General features: G+C 46.2%; 1 protein-coding gene across 1 annotated transcript in view; it reads right to left on the bottom strand.

Annotated features, from left to right (window-relative positions):
* The window catches only part of TMEM132D (transmembrane protein 132D), a 900,295-nt gene that overhangs the window by 8,403 nt on the left and 871,611 nt on the right, over nucleotides 1-20,281 (bottom strand). The window contains exons 6-8 of the mRNA XM_027956399.3: nucleotides 10,622-10,827; nucleotides 7,599-7,872; nucleotides 4,049-4,240 (exon numbers count right to left, since the gene is read on the bottom strand). Coding sequence (XP_027812200.2) covers nucleotides 4,049-4,240; nucleotides 7,599-7,872; nucleotides 10,622-10,827 — 672 coding nt within the window. The remainder of the gene's footprint in view (nucleotides 1-4,048; nucleotides 4,241-7,598; nucleotides 7,873-10,621; nucleotides 10,828-20,281) is intronic.

Raw genomic sequence — 20,281 nt, 5'->3', positions numbered from 1 at the left:
GGGGCAGGGGAGGATGGAACAAACTGAAAGAGTAGCGTTCACATACACACACTACCATGGGTAACACAGACAGCTGGCGGGAAGCTGAAGCGCAGGGAGCTCAGCTCGGGGCTCTGTGATGACCTAGAGGGACGGGATGCAGTGGAGGGTGGTCCCAGGGGGAGGGAATGTGTGTATACTTATAGCCGATTCATGTAGTTGTACAGCAGAAACTAACACAACATTAGCATTGTAAAGCAATTATACTCCAATTAAAAAATAAGCTTAAAAAAATGGGTCCCAAAGCTCATTGCACACACAGACACTCTGTAGCAAAGAGAATGCTACAAGAACAAAGGGAAACCTGTTACACAGTATAGAAGCAAGAACCTAAAGAAAAACCACAACAGTAAAATGACCACCACGAAATACGACCAGGAATAAACACCTCCTAATAAGATTTGCTTTCTTTCCCGAGGTGTTGAAAGAAAGGCTTTTTTTTTTCCCCCCCTTTGCTGCAAGATCTACTTCTGCGCAATAATAGATTGCACGTCAAAGAAGATTTACTGGCCAGTGGGTCATTCACAAGTGTTACACAATTAAATGAAACATATTTATGACATGACTTTTAAGTTGCTTTAATACCCAGTCTCTGAACATTACTCACAACACAGATGAAAGCCCCTGATCTACACAAGGGCGCCTCAGAGGTGCTGCTGGCTTTAGGCTTTAGTTGTTTTGGGTCCTGCCACATACACATCTAAGGATAGGCTTGTATTGGCTTGCGGATACAGTCCTGGCTTGGAGGTGAGGGGTAATGCCATCCAGGCAGAGAGAGGGGTTAGGGTGAAGATTAAGGTTAGGAAGCTCTCTATTGGGAGAATCTTTGTATTCCCATCCATCCTCCAACCCACCCATTGGGGGAAACTGGGAGACCAAAGAGTAGCCAGGGCCAAGGTTTGTGTATATCTGAATTTCTTTTCTTTTTACTTTGTTGCTTTAGATCTGATTTCCTTGGGACTAGTCTGACCAGGGAGATCATAAGAGGTGAGATAATCTCCATGCCTTCCAGTTCAGTGAAGATGTCATTGGCCTTGACAGCGAACTGGCAGGCCCGTTGCTCCCTCCTTCTTCCTGTCTCCTGGAGAAGCTGCTGCAGCCCAAGCCCAGAGGGGTGCTCAGCCCCAAGAGGCTTAGGCCCCTGCCCACCTGGCCTGGAGAATGGCTGATCAGAGCCATTCATCTCGGCAGCTCTGAGCCCGCCGGCATCTCCCTCTCCAGTTTGAAATAAGAAAGACAGGACTGAAACACTTCGTTGTGGGCAGATGAGTGGGAGCTTGTATGAAACTGGAATGAAGCCTCACTTTGGAGCAACTACAATGGATCGAGTACAAGCAAATGTCTGGGCTCAGCATTTATCTAATGAGATAATGGATGTGAGAGAGACTGCTGAACCCGTTTCGCCAAGTTCTTATAGCTGGGCATCCCTGGTGGCTCAGACCTTGGGGGATATGTCTGCAATGAGGGAGACCTGGGTTTGATCCCTGGGTTGGGAAGATCCCCTGGAGAAGGGAATGGCTACCCACTCCAGTGTTCTTGCCTGAAGAATTCCATGGACAGAGGAGCCTGGCAGGTTATACAGTCCATGGAGTTGCAAAGAATCAGACATGACTGAGCGACTAACACTTTCACAAAAGCCTTGCTAACCTTGTAATAAATCCAGTGTTATTTCAACTTGCTTGAGTGGATTTCTCTTTCTTGAAACCAAGGCATCCCAACCACAATACAGTAAGTGTTCCTGGTGGTATCTGGTCTTTGGAAGTGAGAAGGAAGCCTCTCACATGAGGCTGGTGGCTTCTGCTCCTTCTTCCGCTCAGTCGGTAAATCCTGACCTTGTTAGATATTGGCTTGGACTGGCTGCTAGGTGGAAAACACCACCAGGAGACAGTGCAAAAGCCGCTGGGAATAACCCTGGTTTACAGGGTCAGTTTTTTTTTCAAGCTGTGCTGGGTCTCAGTTGGGGCATGTAACTTCTTAGTTGCAGCATGTGGGATCTAGTTCCCTGATCAGAGGTCAAACCCTGGCCCCCTGCATTGGAAGCACAAAATCTTAGCCACTGGATCACTAGGGAAGTCCTCTACTAGGGTCTTCCGATTGCATGAAATCACAGCAGGAAAGTCAAATGCACACTGGGTTTCTCGACACTGAAATGTCAGAGCCAAGTTGCAGGCAGAGGCCAACCTCCATCCCAACCAAGCACGGAGCAAACCTCAGGGTCACAGGGCTTGCTCTGCATGCGGGGAATGGGTCAGCTCTGTGGCCTTATTCTAACTGTGTCTTATCACTTCCGTAACTCCTCACTGGCCATCATCTGATTAGATCGCCCCAGGAAGACAGAAAGAAGCCTCAGGTTATTTCTCCTTTGCTACCTGGATTTGCATCCTGGCTGGCATTGTGCCATCAGAAGAGGGAGGTTTGCCTTTGGCAAGAATTCGTATCTGTTACTGAGCTCCCCCACTTTCAAGTGCTAGTCCAAAGCCTTGCACACAGAGACCACAGTGAAAGGGCAAGCAATTAGCTAACACCTGATGGAGGAGCGGTCAGTGATGGATACGGGCTGGGGAAACTGCAAGACTCTGTGCTTCCAGGGGAAGGTCTGGCTTAGCCCACCTTCCTGCGCGAACATAGTCACAGGTTCAGTGGGTGCACAAGGGGGCCCACGTCGTAACATACCTGCTGAGCATAGAGCTGCTGGGAAAAGGGCTCTTGATTGACAAGGGAAATTGCCCGAAAACTTCCTACAAGGACTGGAGGCCTTCCAGCATCCCCTTGGGAGGACAGTCTGTCTCATGGGGCACAGAGAATCAGCAGCCTGAGACCACTGTCCTTGAGTGTTTGGTAAACAAGGCTCCCGAGAGTCACAATCCAGGTTCTCTCTAAGAAATAATGTTTCTCCACCTCTGATGAGGGGGAAGATCAGATAACATTTTCAAGTGCCCTGTTTGTTTGGAAACCGTGGCATCAACACACAAACATGCGCTGCACGATACACACAAAATGTGCACAACACACGGGAGACACAACACACACAGTACAGGCATACACATACAGGAAACACACACACACACACATTCTATTAGCACATGCTGTTTTCCAATAAAGAGAAAGAACACCACGTACAACGTAACCAGCAGTTTGTTACTTCTGTTCCGAGCTAAACAATAAATGTGGAAGCAACTCCTCCAATCTCCTTCTGACCCCCCAGATGTGGCCCCATCATAGAGGGGCAGGGACTTCACAGGAGTTTGGACACTTCCTTAGGGTCTGTTCCTGCCCTCGCCTTCACCCCACTGCTCGGGGAGCTCAGCGTGGTGAAGAGCCAGGACCATCGTGATGTGGAGAAACGGCACATGTGATGTCCAGTGGGATGTGGAGCCTACGTCGAGCTCCTCTGGCTCCTGGTGCCTAGAATCCATCACGCATGGCAATCTTGTTGTTCAGCGTCTCCATTTAGGGGGGTAGGAACCCTGAGGCTGAGCAGTCACTCCTTCACAAACCCTTTTCAAGACTAACAAGGACCTACTGTATAGCACAAGGAGCCCTCAGCACTCTGTAGTGACCTGTATGGGGAAAGAATCTAAACTAAAGAAAAGAGTAGATATGTGTATATGGACAGCCGATTGACGCTTCTGTACACCTGAAACTAACACAACATTGCAAATCAACTATAGTCCAATAAAATTAAAAAAATAACAACTGAGGAACACCCAATGTGCAAACCTCACTTGTTGCTTCTGTGGGACACCACCCCCCCCGCAACTGGTGACTCCACCAGATGGGCAACCTCACTTGCTATGTGACCTCAGCTGGTGTGTGACCTTACTTGATGCATGTGTGACCTGCTCAGGGCAGGACCCCACTCAATGAATAAACCCACCAGTGTGTGACCCAACCCCACCATGTGGCTCCAAGACACACAGGATTTCCCCCTGGTGTGTGACCCTCCCAGTCGTGTGGCCTCCCCGATAGGTGACCCCCTCCCCACAGCATGCCATTCCCACTCCCACACCTGTTTGGGCCTTTGCAGAAGTTCTTGAGCCACTGCGGTGGCGAAGATGGCTCTGTTGCTCCCTGGGCTGAGTTGCAGGGAGAGGGACAGTCCCGTCACCAGCTGGACCCCAAGGTCTGTGATTGTCACCTTCTCGTCCAGCACGGTGACCGTCTTCTCGGCCAAGATAGCGTCCGACAGAGGTGACAGGATCTGAAAGGCAGAAATGACATAGCTCTCTGTGGTTTCAGAAAGCCCCCCTTTGGTGTAAAGGATGCTCCATGCGGGGGAGGGAAAGATACAGACTGCAGGAATTTAGATCTTTTTAAAAATTTTTATTTATTTATTTTAATTGGAGGCTAATTACTTTACAATATTGTAGTGGGTTTTGCCATACATAGACATGAATCAGCCATGGGTGGACATGTGTTCCCCATCCTGAACCCCCCTTCCACCTCCCTCCCCATCCTATCCCTCAGGGTTATCCCAGTGCACCAGCCCTGAGCACCCTGCCTCATACATCGAACCTGGACTGGCGATCTATTTCACATATGGCAATATACATGTTTCAATGCCATTCTCTCAAATCATCCCACCCTCGCCCTCTCCCACAGAGTCCAAAAATCTGTTCCTTACATCTGTGTCTCTTTTGCTGTCTCGCATACAGGGTTATCATTACCCTCTTTCTAAATTCCGTATATATGCATTAGTATACTGTATTGGTGTTTTTCTTTCTGACTTACTTCACTCTGTATAATAGGCTCCAGTTTCATCCACTTCATTAGAACTGATTCAAATGCATTCTTTTTAATAGCTGAATAATAAGGAATTTAGATCTTTTGAGCAAAAGTCAGCTGTGAAGATTGCAAGTCCTTGTCTTTGGGGCAGGTATGTTTTGTTTGATGTAGTACTTTAAAATGGGATGAATGGCCATCGTTGAAAAATAGAGGATTTCATATTAATGATAGCTTTCTAGCTTTTCTGGAAAATTGGCAGTATCTCTCGATGCTGGGCTCCCGTTTCCCCTGTGGGAGCCTTTGGAAAGGAACAGCAGCCTCTTCATCACACTCCTCACCACTCCCTATTGCGCGCCTCACATTTAGGTTCCAAATCAGTCATCGTCTTTCATCTGACACCCATCCTGCTTTTCTCGCTGATGGCTCCTTCTCAGCTTTATAGAGAGCATTAGAACATGTGACTCCTAGGTCCCAGTTCAAAGCAATCTATTTTCCTCCTCGATAAAATGATCTCTTTTACTTTCACTTTTTTTTCCAGTGGCAAAAGTACTTTATTAAATTATATCATTTGCAAGTGGTTTCATAAAAATATCTAAGAGGAAAGTTATACAACATTCTCAAAAAAGTATAGGGTTAACAGCAAAATTACATTTTCTTGATCATATAAATAAAAACATTTTGTTTCAATAGGCTGTCTGAATATTTTATAATGTATGCCCAAACTGACAGCTGCAATAAATCTATTTTAATGCAAAGTCCCATGGTTAATTAAGTCATTTGTTAATAACGGGTTCAAAAATGATCTCTTTTAAATTCGAGCCCGTTTCCCAGAGTGATTTAAATTTTCCACAGTCCAATATAGTTTCACTTATAAATCCTTGCTGTGTACAAATATTTTAGAAAACTCACTTTTTGCTTAAGAGAATGATTGCCTCTCCTACAAATGGGGCAGCCACTGAGGAATAATATTTGGTCTCAGGAGGAAAATGACTAGACCCTAGTGGCCCTCCTAGAACCATGTCTTGTGAAAGTGTTTGCTTCAAAACTCCCATTCCACACACTGGTCTATCCCACCCATTCCCAGCAGGAGATGCTCACAAGACCTGTGGAGTCACAATAACTTTGTTCCTTCCTTCCGCACATTTCTGGAATGTGTGGGAGGGTGTGACCTGCTGAATGCAGCTGAGCATCAAGGCAGGATGCAAGGCTTTCAGGTGACAAGGGTCAGTGAGGTAGACTGACAGAGCGAGAAGCTGCTGGCCACGCCCTGAATTCTCATGAGGTTAGTTCATCTCGAGAGCTTTTTAATTTAAAAATTTAATTTTATATTGGGGTAGAATTGATTTACAATGTTGTGTTAGTTTCAGGTGTGCAACAAAGTGATTCAGTTACACACACATATATTTATTCTTTTTCAGATTCTTTTCCCACATAGGTTCTTACAGAGTATTGAGCAGAGGTCCCTGCGCTGTACAGTAGGTCTATACAGTAGGTCTTGCTGATTGTCTATTTTATATATGCCATGTGCATATTTTAACCTCAGGTTCCTAACTTATTCCTCCATCTACCTTTCCCCTTTAATAACCACAAGTTTGTTTTCTATGTCTGTGAGGCTGTTTCTGTTTTATAAATAAGTTCATTTGTATCATTTTTTTTGATGGTACAAATGAACTTAGTATCATATGATATCTGTCTTTCTCTGACTAGCTTACTCCATTTAGTATGCTAACCTTTAGGCCCATCTATGTTATTGCAACTGGCCTGATTTTGTTCTTTTTAATGTCTGAGTAACATTCCAGTATATATATATGTGTGTGTAAGTGTATATATATGTACATCTTCTTTATTCATTCATCTGTTGATGGACACTTAGGTTGCTCCCATATCTTGGCTATTGTAAATAGTGCTGCTATGAACACTGGGGTGCATATATCTTTTCGAATTAGAGTTTTTGTCTTTTCCAGATATATGCCCAGAAGTACAATTGCTGGATTATATATATAGTGGCTCTATTTCTAGAGCTTTTGTCCCAAGGTGGTAATGTCCACTGTGTCTTACAGGCAAGTAATGTCTTGAAGTTTCAGACATGATTCAACTCAAGAAGTCAGGCCAGTGTAGCTCAAATGAAAGGAATATGTGAGGAATTTAAAAACTCTTGTCACGTTATTATACCGTTTATTTTATTTACTTGACAGTTCCTTTCAACTTACTCATTCTGAAAATGGGCATTGTCAAATAGAGTTACCACATGACCCAGGGATAGCATTCTTGGGCAAACATCTAGAGGAAACTCTAATTTGAAAAAATAAATATACCTCTGTGTTCCTTGCTGCACTATTTGCAGTAGCCAGGACATGGAAACAACCTGTCAACTGAGAAATGAGTGGATAAAGGAGACGTGGTACATGTATGCCACGGAATGCTACTTAGTCATAAAAAATAATGGAATAATGCCATTTGCAGCAACACGGACAATCTAGACATTATCAAACTAAGTGAAGTAAGCCAGATATAGAAAGATGAACAACATGATATTCATATGTGGAATCTAAAATATGACACACACATATATACTTACTACTACACACTACTACATATGAAATTGATAAACAGCAGGGACCTACTGTGCAGCACAGGGAACTCTATTCAACATCATAGAATAATCTATAAGGGAAAAGAATCTCAAAAAGAATAGAAACATATGTACGTGTAACTGAATCACTTTGTTGCACACCTGAAACTAACACAATATTGTAAATCAACCGTACTTCAATTGAAAGACTGGATATTAGTCTAAGAGACAAACAACAGAGTTCTCACCTGAGCTGTCTTACCTGAATGGTGGTCATCCCCAGTTCCTGGCCAATCAGGACTTGTCCCCCTTGCAGCTTGGCAACCCGGGGCTCCTCCACCTGCATGAAGTCATTTACCAGCTCCGTGATGTCCACCTGCCAATCAGGGCCCAGCAGGTGGGCCAGCTGCCCCCCGGGCTCAGCAGCTTCCGCCACAAACTGAGTCAAGACCCGCACCATGGCATGCTGGTATTGGAGCGTGCAGCCCCTGTTCCTCTTCTCGTCTTCATCCTCCTCCTCGCTGTCCTGAGCTGGCCTGTCAAAGGGGCGGTTCGGTTTAACAGATGCTGATTTGTTGGGTCAGCGGGGGGCTGGGTGTGAAACATGGCAGGGGCTGCAATGGTGAGTGGGTGTAAGTCCTGCTGGTATGGAGTTCATGGCCTGGGGTGGGCTTTGACAGACATGCAGGGGTGATACTCAGAATATTTGACCACGGCTGGAGCCTGAGGACGGGCTTCCCCAGTGGCTCAGCAGTAAAGAATTCGCCTGCAGTGCAGGAGATGCAGGAGACTCGGTTTTGATCTCTGGGTCGGTAAGATCCCCTGGGGGAGGGCATGGCAACCTGTTCCAGTATTCTTGCCTGGAGAATCCCATGGACAGAAGAGGCTCATGGGCTACAGTCCATGGGGTCACAAAGAGATGCGATGGAGCGCCCACCCACACTTATGGCCTGAGTACAGGCCTCCCTAGTGGCTCGGCTGTAAAGAACCCACCTGCCCATGCAGGAGACACAGATTGGATCCTTGGGTGGGGAAGATCCCCTGGAGAAGGAAATGGCAACACACTCCGGTCTTCTTGCCTGGGAAATCCCATGGACAGAAGAGCCTCACATGGCTACAGTCCGTGGGTCACTAAGAGTTGGACGCGACTTAGCAACTAAACAACAACATGGCCCCAGCACTGACCAGTCAGAATGGACTGGTGTGGTCAACAGAGGTCTAAGTTGTCCCTAAACCCCCCCCTCACCTCCTAGTGTTTATTTTGTGAAATTCCCTTCTCTTTGAGTGTGGGCTGGACCTAATAAATTTCTCCCAAAGTAAGATAAGAGCAGAAGTTACAGGATGTCACTTGCAAAATCAGATTTTAAGATACTCTGTTGTTCGGCTCTCTTTCCTTGGTTCTTCTCTCTTGCTTGCCCTGATGAAGCCAGCTGCCATGCTGTGGGGAGCCCTATGAGGACATCCCACAGCTAGAAACTGAGCAGCCTCTGGCCAACAGCCAGTGTGGAACTGTGGCCCTCAGCTCAATAGCCTGCGAGGAGCTAAGACTGGCCAGCAACCGCATGAGCTCAGTTGCAGGTCCATCCCCACTGAGCCTCATGATGAGGCCACAGCGCTGGCTGACAACTGGATGGCACCCTGAGAGAGACCCAAGCCTTGCCTGGGTTCCTGATGCAGAAGAGCTGTGAGATGACAGGCTGTTCCTTTAAGCCACTTGGTTTTGGGATAAGCCATTATATCATGTCATGGTAGTCAATACAATAAGGCTCTGGATGACCAGTGTAGCCCTATAAACCAGTATACAAGGAAAGTGAGCATTTCACTCAAGGTATTTGCTGACAATAAATGTTGAAAGAACAAGGATGGTGGCCAGGAAGCAGATGTTAGTTGTTCCCTCAACATCTGATGCCTTATGCACTCTCAGCCCTTCCCAGCACCATCACGATCGCCATCAAGCCAGCTGTTGATTCCTTGAAATAGTTCTGTAGCTATATCTGAGCTGAAAAGTTGTGACAGCATCTGGACTGTCCATAATGAGACTTGGTCAGTTCTTTCTTTTTCTTTTTTTTTTTTTTCAGCCAAATGGCATGCGGGATCTTAGTTCCCCAGCCAGGGATTGAACCTGCACCCCCTGCATTGGAAACATGACATCTTAATCACTGGATCATGAGGGAAGTCCCCAATTCCTTGGTGAGTCTCTCCCTGCAACTGCCTGCCCTCAGGAGCATCAGTAACCATGCCGAATTCCATTCTCCCAACTCAACATTAGAAACCCCTGTGGTTAAGAAAAAGACCATGGCTGAAACCATCTTCCAATTGCACATGGAACCCAAACCTCCATTCCTGAAGCCACACCCTCTCCCAGGGGCCACAAGAACTCAAAGGGGTGGACTTTCAAGGGTAAGAATGTGAAAGCTATCCCTCCCAGAAGTACAAATTCTCTCCTCTCTGTTGAGTACCCAGACTCCAGGAATATTTCCTTGTCTAATTCTGCACATGCTTACTTTTGCCTTTCTACAAATCACTTGTATATGATTCTTTGAGCATGGGTCTCTCTGAGATGACAAAATTCTGAGATGAACAAAATTCTCTTTTTATCTGATATCTGCTTATTTGCCTCATGTGGATAGTGCAGACTTGACATTCCATCAAACACCATCAGAGTGATGCACCAGGCACACAGGCAACAAGCTTTGGACTTCATCTCCCCAAGGGAAAGTAATCTCAGAGTTTCTGGGCTGGGGCACAAAGAGACTGCCCAGGTCAGGCAGCATCTGTTCAGACAGGTCTCTAGTGAACCTCTATGGCTTGGGTCCTCCCAGATCAATTTTCCCTTCTCCTGATATTGATCCCTTGGTTTAGGCAGGGTTGACCTTCTTTCTTTAGCTCCTCTGGCTCCAGCCAGAGGAACGTGGCTGGAGCCTAGCTGGCCAGTGTATTCTATCTGCCCCCCTTCTCCTCCTCCATGTCTATAATGATTAGATCAGGCATGGACACACAACCCAAGTAAGAAAGTAGGAAGTATTGGGGAAGAGAGGATGTACTTTTTGCAGAGTTGCAAAGAAGGTAGACTAGAAGTCTGGGACCTCAGGAGCAAAACTTGATAGGGAATGAAGCTGATATAAAGCAAACTGTAGCTGAGAAGGGGATAGACACACACCCTTAGGCTACCCCTGAACCCCTGGAAGGAGACATGCCTGAAGTTAGCTATCCTGTAAATTTCCACCTTTAGCCTAAGTGTACTTGACCTGGGTTTCTGCTCTGGAGCCTGATCAACATACCCACCTCTTGTTGGAGACAATGGGGACTCTCCAGCCCTTGATCTGGTTGAGCTCAGTGTCCGAGATCTCGATCTGCAGGGGCAGCCGGGGCACCCATACCGTCATGTCCAAAGGAGTGCTCAGGTGCTGGAAGGTGAAGTTCACCAACACGCCCACCTTACCCTTCATTTCCTTCCCATTGACAAAGACGTAGTCACATCTGTCAGAAACCTGGAAGAAGAGAGAGAGTGGTGGGGGCCCATGAGTGAGTTTTTATCACATCCCAAAGTGGTAGTGGAGAAGACTCTTGAGAGTCCCTTGGATGGCAAGGAGATCAAACCAGTCAGTCCTCAGGGAAATCAACCCTGAATACTCATTGGAAGGACAGATGCTGAAGCTGAAGCTCCAATACTTTGGCCACCTGATTTGAAAAGCTGACTAACTGGAAAAGACTCTGATGTTCGGAAAGATTGAGGGCAAGAGAAGCGGGCAGCAGAGGATGAGATGGTTGGATGGCATCACTGACTTAATGAACATGAGTTTGAGCAAACTCAGGGAGATAGTGAAGGACAGGGAAGCCTAGTGTGCTGCAGTCAATAGAGTCACAAAGAATCAGACACGACTTAGTGACTGAACAACAGCAACATAGTAACAGCAAGAGAAAGCAGAGGAGAAAACTGAAGTGCCGTAGCTCTTTCGGGGTCCCGATCATGAGAAGTAAGTGGACACTGCTTTTTTTTTTTTTTTTGGCCACACCACATGGCTTGTGGGATCTTAATTCCGGATCAGGGATCGAATCACGCCCTTGGCAGTGGAAGTGCAGAGTCCCAACCATTGGGCTGCCATGGAATTCCCTGGATACTGGTTTTTGCTTACTGATACAGCAGAGGCTATATGACAGATACCATGGGCCCCACCCACCTCTCCTTTGAGCTTTTTGACTAGTTGAGGTCACTCATCCCCACCAGCTGCAGGTGTTCTGCTGATAATTTATGCTGCACCTCCTCTGGGAGACTGCCCTTAGCTGATGGAGCCGTACCTGCAGAGTTACTTGTGTGTCACATACCATCCCATCCCATCGCATCTCTTTGCCCAGTGATGACTTCCTGGTTTGTCTGAAGTTCGTGTTAACACATCCAGGCACATGTTAGCTCATTCCATCCTCAGAACAACCCTGAGATGGGTGTTAGTCCCATATTCCAGATGAGGAAACTGAGAGTAGAGGAGTCTGACCACAGTTCCCTGCTGGGCAGGAGTCAGCCCTGGGGTCTGGTTTTGGAACCCACATTCTCCCCTTGTGCTCGTGTATGGGACGGCTCCTCTCTGCCAACGTTTGAGAGAAGAGCCAAGTTCAAAGCACCTTGTCCCCTCATCTTTGTGTCCCAGCTCTGCAGGGGAGCCCATGCTCGTCCTAAACAAGACTTGGGGCAAAGCTTTGGAGTCGTGCAGTAGGATGAATGATGGCCCTCAAAGATACCAAATCCTAACTTCCAGAACTGGTACATTAGTTTATCTGGCAAAAATGACTTGGCAGGTTTGATGAAGTTAAGGGTCTTGAGATGAGCAGGTAGTCCGAGATTGTCCAGGTGGTCCCTAAATGTAATCTGAGTGTCCTTACAGGAAAGAAGCAGAGAGAGGTTTGAGAACCTCGGGCGGAGGAAGGCTGTGTGTCACCAAAGCAAGATGCTACGTGGCCAGCTTTGTGGATGGAGGAAAGGGTCAAGGAGCCCAAAGAAACCATCTGTAGGAACTTGGGGGGGGTCAGGGAAGTGTTCTCTCCTTTAGAGTCTCGGGGCTCGGGGGGAGTGCAGCCCTGCTGACACCTTGTGAAGCTGATGAAGGGCTTCTTCTCTCAGAACGTGTGGGAGAATACACATGTGTGGTTTTCAGGAAACTTATTTATTTTTGATGTGTGGGATCTTAGTCCCCCAACCAGGGATTGAACCCACGGCCCTTGCAGTGGAAGTGCAGGATCTTAACCACTGAACCACCAGAGAAGTTCCTCTACATGGCTTTTCTTCCCCAAGATTTTTTGATGTGGGCCAGTTAAAAAATCTTTACTGAATTTGCTGCAACATTGCTTCCTTTTTTACCCTTCTGGCCACCAGGCATATGGCATCCCAACTCCCCGACCAGGGGTCGAACCTGTATACCCTGCATGGAAAGCTGACGTCTTAACCCCTGGACCACAGGGAAGTCTCACATGTATAGTTTTAAGTCATCAGATTTGTGGTCATTTGTTCCAGAAGCCACAAGAGATGGACACTGAGAGGGAAAAGAGGACAGAACCAGAGACCATGAGGGTGTCTTCCCTCCTCAGGGCTTGGCTGGTTGAGCTTGGAGCAGGATATGAACTGGAGTGAAGCCCTTGGTTTACTGAGCACCTAATATGTGCCCAGCCCAGCAGGTGACCACCTCCCACGTGTGGTCCCAGTTACTAGTCAGTCACAAGAACCCAGGAAGTGGGGCCATTACTGTCATTTCACAGGCCCAAGAATTAAGTACCCTTTCCTAAGGACACTTCCCAGGTGGTGCTAGCTGTAAAGAATTTGTCTGCTAATGAAGGAGATGCAAGAAACGCAGGTTCGATCCCTGGGTTGATAAGATCCCCTGGAGTAGGAAATGTCAATCCACTCCAGTATCCTTGCGTGGGAAATTCCATGGACAGAGGAGCCTAGTGGGCTCCTCCATGGGGTCACAAAGAGTCAGACATGATGGAGCACACACATAGACACACACACACACACACAAAGGACACATGGCTGGAAAGTGGAAAAGACCAGATTCAACCCAAGTCACCTCCCAGCTGCCTCCTGCTTTGGTACAGGCATCACTCTTGCCTGAATGCTCTGTTGTGGTCTGTCTGTTTTTAAGGATGCAAACCTCCTTCCAGCACTTGAAGGGGCATGAAGAAAGCAAATGCAGAAATGACTAGGTTGTTCAAACATCTTAGAGACATCTTAGAAAGGATTGCTGATGATGGCTCCTTGATCTTCCTGGTGAGGCAACAAGGGGGCCAGGGAGGCCCACGGGGGGGCTCGGCATCCAGGAGATGGTCAGTGACTTGGAGGGAAACGTGGGCCTGGGTCCATTTCTGAGTGGAGCTGGTGGTCCTCCTAAAGGTCTGCCAATAGTGCGAGTACTGAAATCTGATTGGAAAGTGGAATGGAACCAGCCCAGGTAATTTTATTGTAATTTGTCCTCATCACTGACATTTCATCTTCAGGGCTGCCGAGTCTTGAATCTTAGGTATTTTCTTTCTTTAAATATTTTATTCTTTTTGATGCTTTTGTAAGTGGAAATATTTTCTTTGTAAATTTAATTTTGGCTGCACTGGATCTTTGTCATGGTGCTTGGGCTTAGTTGCCCTGAGGCAGGTGGAATCTTCACAGATCCAGGATCAAACTTGTGCGCCTTGCAATGGAAGGTGGATTCTTAACTATGGACCATCTTAGAAGTCTTAGCTTTTCGCTTTTAAGCCTTTCAATTCTGAATGAGGCTGAACTGCCAAGGGAGGCTGAGAAACAGAGAGAATGAGAGACAGAGGGAGCAAGAAAATACTTAGAAGACTTGCTTTCAGAAAAAGAAGCTGGGACTTCCCTGGTGGTCCTCCTGCCAATGCAGGAGACACAGGATCGATCCTGGATCCAGGAAGATCTTGTATGCACTAGAGCAACTAAGCCTGTGTACCACAACTGTTGAGCCGGTGCTCTAAAGTCCGGGCACTGCAACCATTGAGCCTACATGCCACAACTAGAGAAAAGGCCGTGCAGCAACAAAGACCAAGCACAGCCAAAAATAAATGAATGAATAAAAATTTAAACAGGCATTAAAAATAAAACAAGAAAAAGAAGCTGTTTTATGACTTTAATTTTATGGGCCCTTTTGTCAAATCAGGGGTTCTAAGAAAAGGTGCGTGAAGCTCATTGTGGTCAAAAAGCCCTATATCCTCCTGTGGATGAGAGATGCTTGGTGTGTTAGCCAAAGCTGTGAGCACAAAAAATGAAGTCTATGTGTTTTGTTCTTTAAAAAAAACAAAACAAAACAAAACTCAGTGTTTCCCCCCGAAGCAATGAGGAAAGTGGGATTTAGACTGTGATACAAAGGACAAGGAAGGTGAGCAGAGGGAGAGCAGGGTTTGACACTTAGAAGGTCACTCTTAGTAGAGATGAGTGGAGGCAACTGATGCTCGGGACTTGGAACAGGAGTGCTAGGTAAGCTGGGCTGAGCACTGAGATAGAGACGGTGTGTGTGTATGTTTATATCAACTAATAAGGACAGCATCTGCATTTGATAAGAGGTTTGTAAGTTTGATTTAAGAGTAAACTCTAGTTATTAAGTACTTTAAAAAAGAAATCCAGAAGCACTTTTTTTCTCCCCCTGCACAATCAAGTTACAAAGTTCAAAAGTGTTTCTTATGCTTTACCACTCAGTTTTTAGATGACATGTACCCCAATGTGTGAGCTTCCCTGGTGGTTCAGACAGTAAAAAACCTTCCTGCAATGCAGGAGACCCAGGTTCGATCCCTAGGTTGGGAGGATCCCTTGGAGAAGGGAATGGCTACCCACTCCAGTATTCTTGCCTGGGAAATTACATGGACAGAGGAGCCTGGCAGGCTACGGGGTCTATGGGGTCACAAAGAGTTGGACATGACTGAGCGATTAACACACACCTGGGTGTGCACTGCAGCACTGTTTACAACAGCCAGGACATGGAAGCAACCTAGATGTCCATCAACAGGTGAACGGATCAAGGGGATGTGGTGCGTACATGCAATGGTATATCACTCAGCCATGAAAAAGAATGAATTTGAGGCAGTTACAGTGAGGTGGATGAACCTAGAGCCTGTTATATAGAGTGAAGTAAGTCAGAAAGAGAAAAACAGATATAGTATAGTAATACCTTTATATGGAATTTAGAAAAATGATATTGATGAACCTGTGCAGGGAAGAAGTGGAGACAGAGATATAGAAAACGGGCTTGTGGACACAGGACGGGAAGGAGAGAGTGGGATGAACAGAGAAAGTAGCATCGACACATATACACGGTCATGTGTAAAGCAGATAGCTGGTGAGAAGTTGCTGTACAACACAGGGAGCCCAGCCTGGTGCTCTGTGATGACCTAGAGGGGTCGGGGGTGGGGAGGAAGGCTCCAGAGGGAGGAGATATATGTATACTTACGGCTGATTAGCATTGTTGTACAGCAGAAACCAACACAACATTGGAAAGCAATTTTCCTCCAATTAAAAAATAAAAAAGATAGTAACTAGGAAAAAACCTCAGTTTTTAACTTTGTAAACCACATCTGAGAGACTTGGCACTTCTGCATTATCATGTTTAATTTCTTTTTTTTTTTTTTTTTTCTGTGTTGGTTGAGGACAGTAGAAGAAGATTTTCTGGCATTCTTGTTCAGTTGGTTACATTTGTCTAAACTGAATGATTGCCAGTTGCTCAGATAGCAAGTGACCAGGCAGAATTCTTTAAAGTGTTCGAGTTCCTTGAACCTGAGGCTTATTGAATTCTTTAATATTCTGATGGCTAGCATTGACAGATGCACGTTCGGCATGCTTTGGTATTCAGTTCTTTTGGACTTTATTTTTCATTGCAGGTTTATGTGGTAATGTACAGTAAATTTTTTAAACTTGCATCAAGTTTATGAATAAAGAATCAGTAAAAAAGCAAACGGCCCTTCTGGTTTTCCATACCCAGCCCCCGTCCTTGCTCTGGGTGTGGAGGCATCACTAAAGTATTTGCCAACCACACCTGGTTCTTTGGTGACACATTAGGGGAAGGAGCGGGGAAAGGAGCGGGGAGGAAGGAAGCCGGGGAGAGTGAACTTTGGAGCATTCCTCTGGCTGGTGGGGGATGCCTGGTGGTGGTGGGGTCTTCCCACCCATGCTTATCCCCTGGGCAACCTGCGGCCAACCACTGGCGGTACGAACACACCTCAGGACAACGTCTCTAGTACATTTCAAACTCCAGAGCTGGTGTGGGGCAGCAGGGTCTCCCGAACCCTATGCGTGGAAGGCTGAATAATGGTTCCCAAAGATGTCAGATCCTGATCCTTAGAAACTGTAAATGTCACCTTCTATGGAAAAAGGGTGTAATTAAGTCCAGGATTTGGGGAAGAGAGCATCCTGGATTATGGGCCCTGAATGCAATCCCAGAGTCCTTATCTGGGAGAGGGAGAGGAGGCTGGACATGGATGGAACAGCAGCCCGTGTGGAGAGGAGTGGCGGTGTGGCCACAAGCCAAGGAAAGCCGGCTGCGCTGCCATAAGCAGTTGGAGCAACTTCTCCCCCTGGGGCTCCCAGAGAGAGCATGGCTTCAGTCTTTCGGCCTCCAAGACCAAGAGCAAAGGCTGTGTTTTTTAGAGTCCTTTTTTTTTTTTTTAAGAGTTTTATTTATTTGTTTGTTTACTTATTTATTGGCTCCACCGTGAGGCATTTGAGATCTTAGTTCCCTTCAGTTCAGTTCAGTTCAGTCGCTCAGTCATGTCCAATTCTTTGCAATCCCATGGACTGCAGCACGCCAGGCTTCCCTGTCCATCACCAACTCTCAGAGCTTGCTCAAACTCATGTCCATCGAGTCAGTGATGCCATCCAACCATCTCATCCTCTGTCATCCCCTTCGCCTCCTGCCTTCAATCTTTCCCAGCATCAGGGTCTTTTCCAGTGAGTCAGTTCTTTGCATCAGGTGGCCAAAGTATCGCAGTTTCAGCTTCAGCATCAGTCTTTCCAATAATCAAACCCATGCCTCCCACATTGGAAGGCAGAGTCTTAACCACTGGACCACCAGGCAAGTCCCAAGGCGGGGGGAGGGGGTTTAAGACTCCAAGCCTGTGGTCATTTGTGATAGTGGCCACAGGAATCTAATATGCCATCCTGGCCCATCTCTTCCCTTGCCCTGTTCTGCCCTGTCACCCTTCACTCCCTTATTTCTTGCGGGGGGGAAGTTCATCAATGGGTCTCATACACACAGTGCCTCAGCTACAGGGAATCTGATCTAAGACTTGGTGACTGTCAGTGGGGAAGACACCAGTCTGGTTTCCCAAGGGCAGACCTGGCCCCTGACCATTTCTTTGGCGTCTGCTCGGGACAGACGAGCTGAACTGTGTTCTCATAGAAGCCGATGGGGCAGAACTGGTCCTTTTAGCTCGACATCCATCTTTCCCTCCATCTCCTTGGCCACTGAATTCTAGCATTAATTCCTCCTCCCCGAGGAGCTGAACCAGAGAAATAGGATAGTCTAGGTGAGCTGACAAGACCTATTAATTCCCTCTTGTTTAAATACAAATGACTGTACATGTCCAATAATTCATTAACTACCACTTTACAATGCTGCAGGTTTGAAGGAAGGATCCATTAAAACTCTTCAATCCCTCTCATAATACATTTCTAGCCAGCTGCACTGTTCCATGACGGGAAAATGGTTAATATTTCTGACTCTGGGTATGTACAATCTGGCACTTTCATGAATTTAATGCCATTTGCTTCTTTTCTGTTTAAATGCTGTACAAATTTAAATCTTATTTAAATATCACCAACATTTGTGGTGAAACTTATGTTCTTCTGATGTTTTTCTTTTTTTTTTTTTAAGAGTGAGAGCTAACGATATTAAAATTCCATCCCCCCTTCCCTTTAAATTTGGCAAAAAGACACAGTCTGCAGGAGTATTTGTATCCAATTCTCAAGTTAGGCATTACCTTCCTGAAATTAATGTTTATCTTGGACTAAAATGGTACCATTAATAATAGCAGTAACAAGAAAAGCAGTGACTGATATTTACTGAATGTTTTCTGTATGCCAGGCACTGGGTTAAGCATCATTCCATTTAATCCTCATGATAAATCTATTAGGTAAATGCTATTATTCCATGTTTCAGAGGAGAAACAGGTGCTGTGTCCTATGGGCTTCCGGGACATGTAGTGAAGTGACAGTCACTCAGTCATGTCCGACTCTTTGTGACCCCATGGAGTGTAGCCCACCAGGCTCCTCTGTCTATGGGATTCTCCAGGCAAGAATACTGGAGTGGGTGGCCATTTCCTTCTCCAAGGGACGTGTAACACTGGGCTAATTAATGGGAAGAGAATTTCCCAAGCTTGTGACACTGGTTAATTTATTGAGAGATAACTTTACCTCAGCGGTGTCTATAAATGCATAATAGACACTTTTCGGCCAAGAGAAAAGTTCTACATGAACACACTGGAGGAGGAAGAGCCAAGGCAGGGAGTATATGCAGGTCCTGAGGCTGACGCTCAGGTGGATGGAGGTGCCTGGTGTTGTTACTGTTTATTCAATAAGTAGAGTCCGACCCTTTGCAACTGCATGGACTGCAGCATGCCAGGCTTTCCTGTCTTGCACTACCTCCTGGAGTTTGCTCAGATTCATGTCCTTTGAGTCGGTGATGCTATCTAACCATCTCATCCTCTGTCTCCACCCGCCTTCAATCTTTCCCAGCATCAGGGTCTTTTCCAATGAGTCAGTTCTTCACATCAGGTGGCCAAAGTATTGGAGCTTCAGCTTGAGTATCAGTCCTTCCAACGAATATTCAGGGTTGATTTCCTTTAGGATGGACTGGTTTGATCATCTTGATAGCTTGTAGGAAAAGGTTTTCAAAACAACATGAGGGGTGAAGGTTACATGGGTGAACATCGCTTGGGTCATTAGGCAACAGGGTGATGTTTTAGGAATTTCATTCATCAATTTTATGGCTCTAACAGGTCTGGGGTCTATGTGCTGGTGGTTAGCATACAGGCAACTTTTTCCACCTGGTGGGAATTTTAGTAAGGATATGGTTCAAGAAAATGGCTCAAGATAATATCTGTAGCCCTTGAGAAGGAACTAAAGGTCATTGGCTCGCTTTATGGATAAATCATTATTATTCTGTCTTGCTTGACTGCTTTCCTTGGTTTCTACATTTTTCTCACTTCTCTGATTAAATTTGCTCTTTGGAGACTGGGGAAAGACTAGGAGACTAAAGCTTTTCTACAAAGAGGCCAGGGATGTGGTGGAGTCTGCGCCCAGGAAGGTCCTGTAGGGTCCTATTTGGTTCCAAGAGCCCTATTTGGATGGAGCATCTGAGGTTCCTTCCATGTCACCACAATGAACCTCTTCTTGAACAGGGATATTTTCACATTTTTGGAATCATTTACATTAGATCCTATTTTTCTTCCATTAGTAAAACCCTAAATTTAAGTTCCCAAGAAGCTCTGTTATTTTTAACTCAAAACAGAACATTTTTACACAAGGCTACTTTCTCACTTTCCCTCTTTCCTGGGTCAGAAGGAATAACACATTCAGTGAACGTTCTCTTTTCTTTGTTCTTGAAATTGCCCCATGTGGTCTGGGTCACCACTGTTTTCTCACAGTTGCCAATAAGCGCTCTGATAGAAAAGAATTTTCATACCAACCCCCCCAAGCAGCTCTTGGCCTGTGCCAGTCTCGGCACTGTCATCAGCTGGGGATGGATACTTCTTTGTTACAAAGGGCTGTTTTGGGCATGCTAGTATGTTTAGCCGGAGAAGGCGATGGCGCCCCACTCCAGCCTTCTTGCCTGGAGAATCCCAGGGACAGGGGAGCCTGGTGGGCTGCAGTCCATGGGGTCGCTAAGAGTCGGACACAACTGAGTAACTTCACTTTCACCTTTCACTGTCATGCACTGGAGAAGGAAATGGCACCCCACT

The sequence above is a fragment of the Ovis aries genome, chromosome 17 (genome assembly GCF_016772045.2).
Source record: "Ovis aries strain OAR_USU_Benz2616 breed Rambouillet chromosome 17, ARS-UI_Ramb_v3.0, whole genome shotgun sequence".
Taxonomy (NCBI): domain Eukaryota; kingdom Metazoa; phylum Chordata; class Mammalia; order Artiodactyla; family Bovidae; genus Ovis; species Ovis aries.
This window is presented reverse-complemented; position numbering and strand designations above follow the sequence as displayed.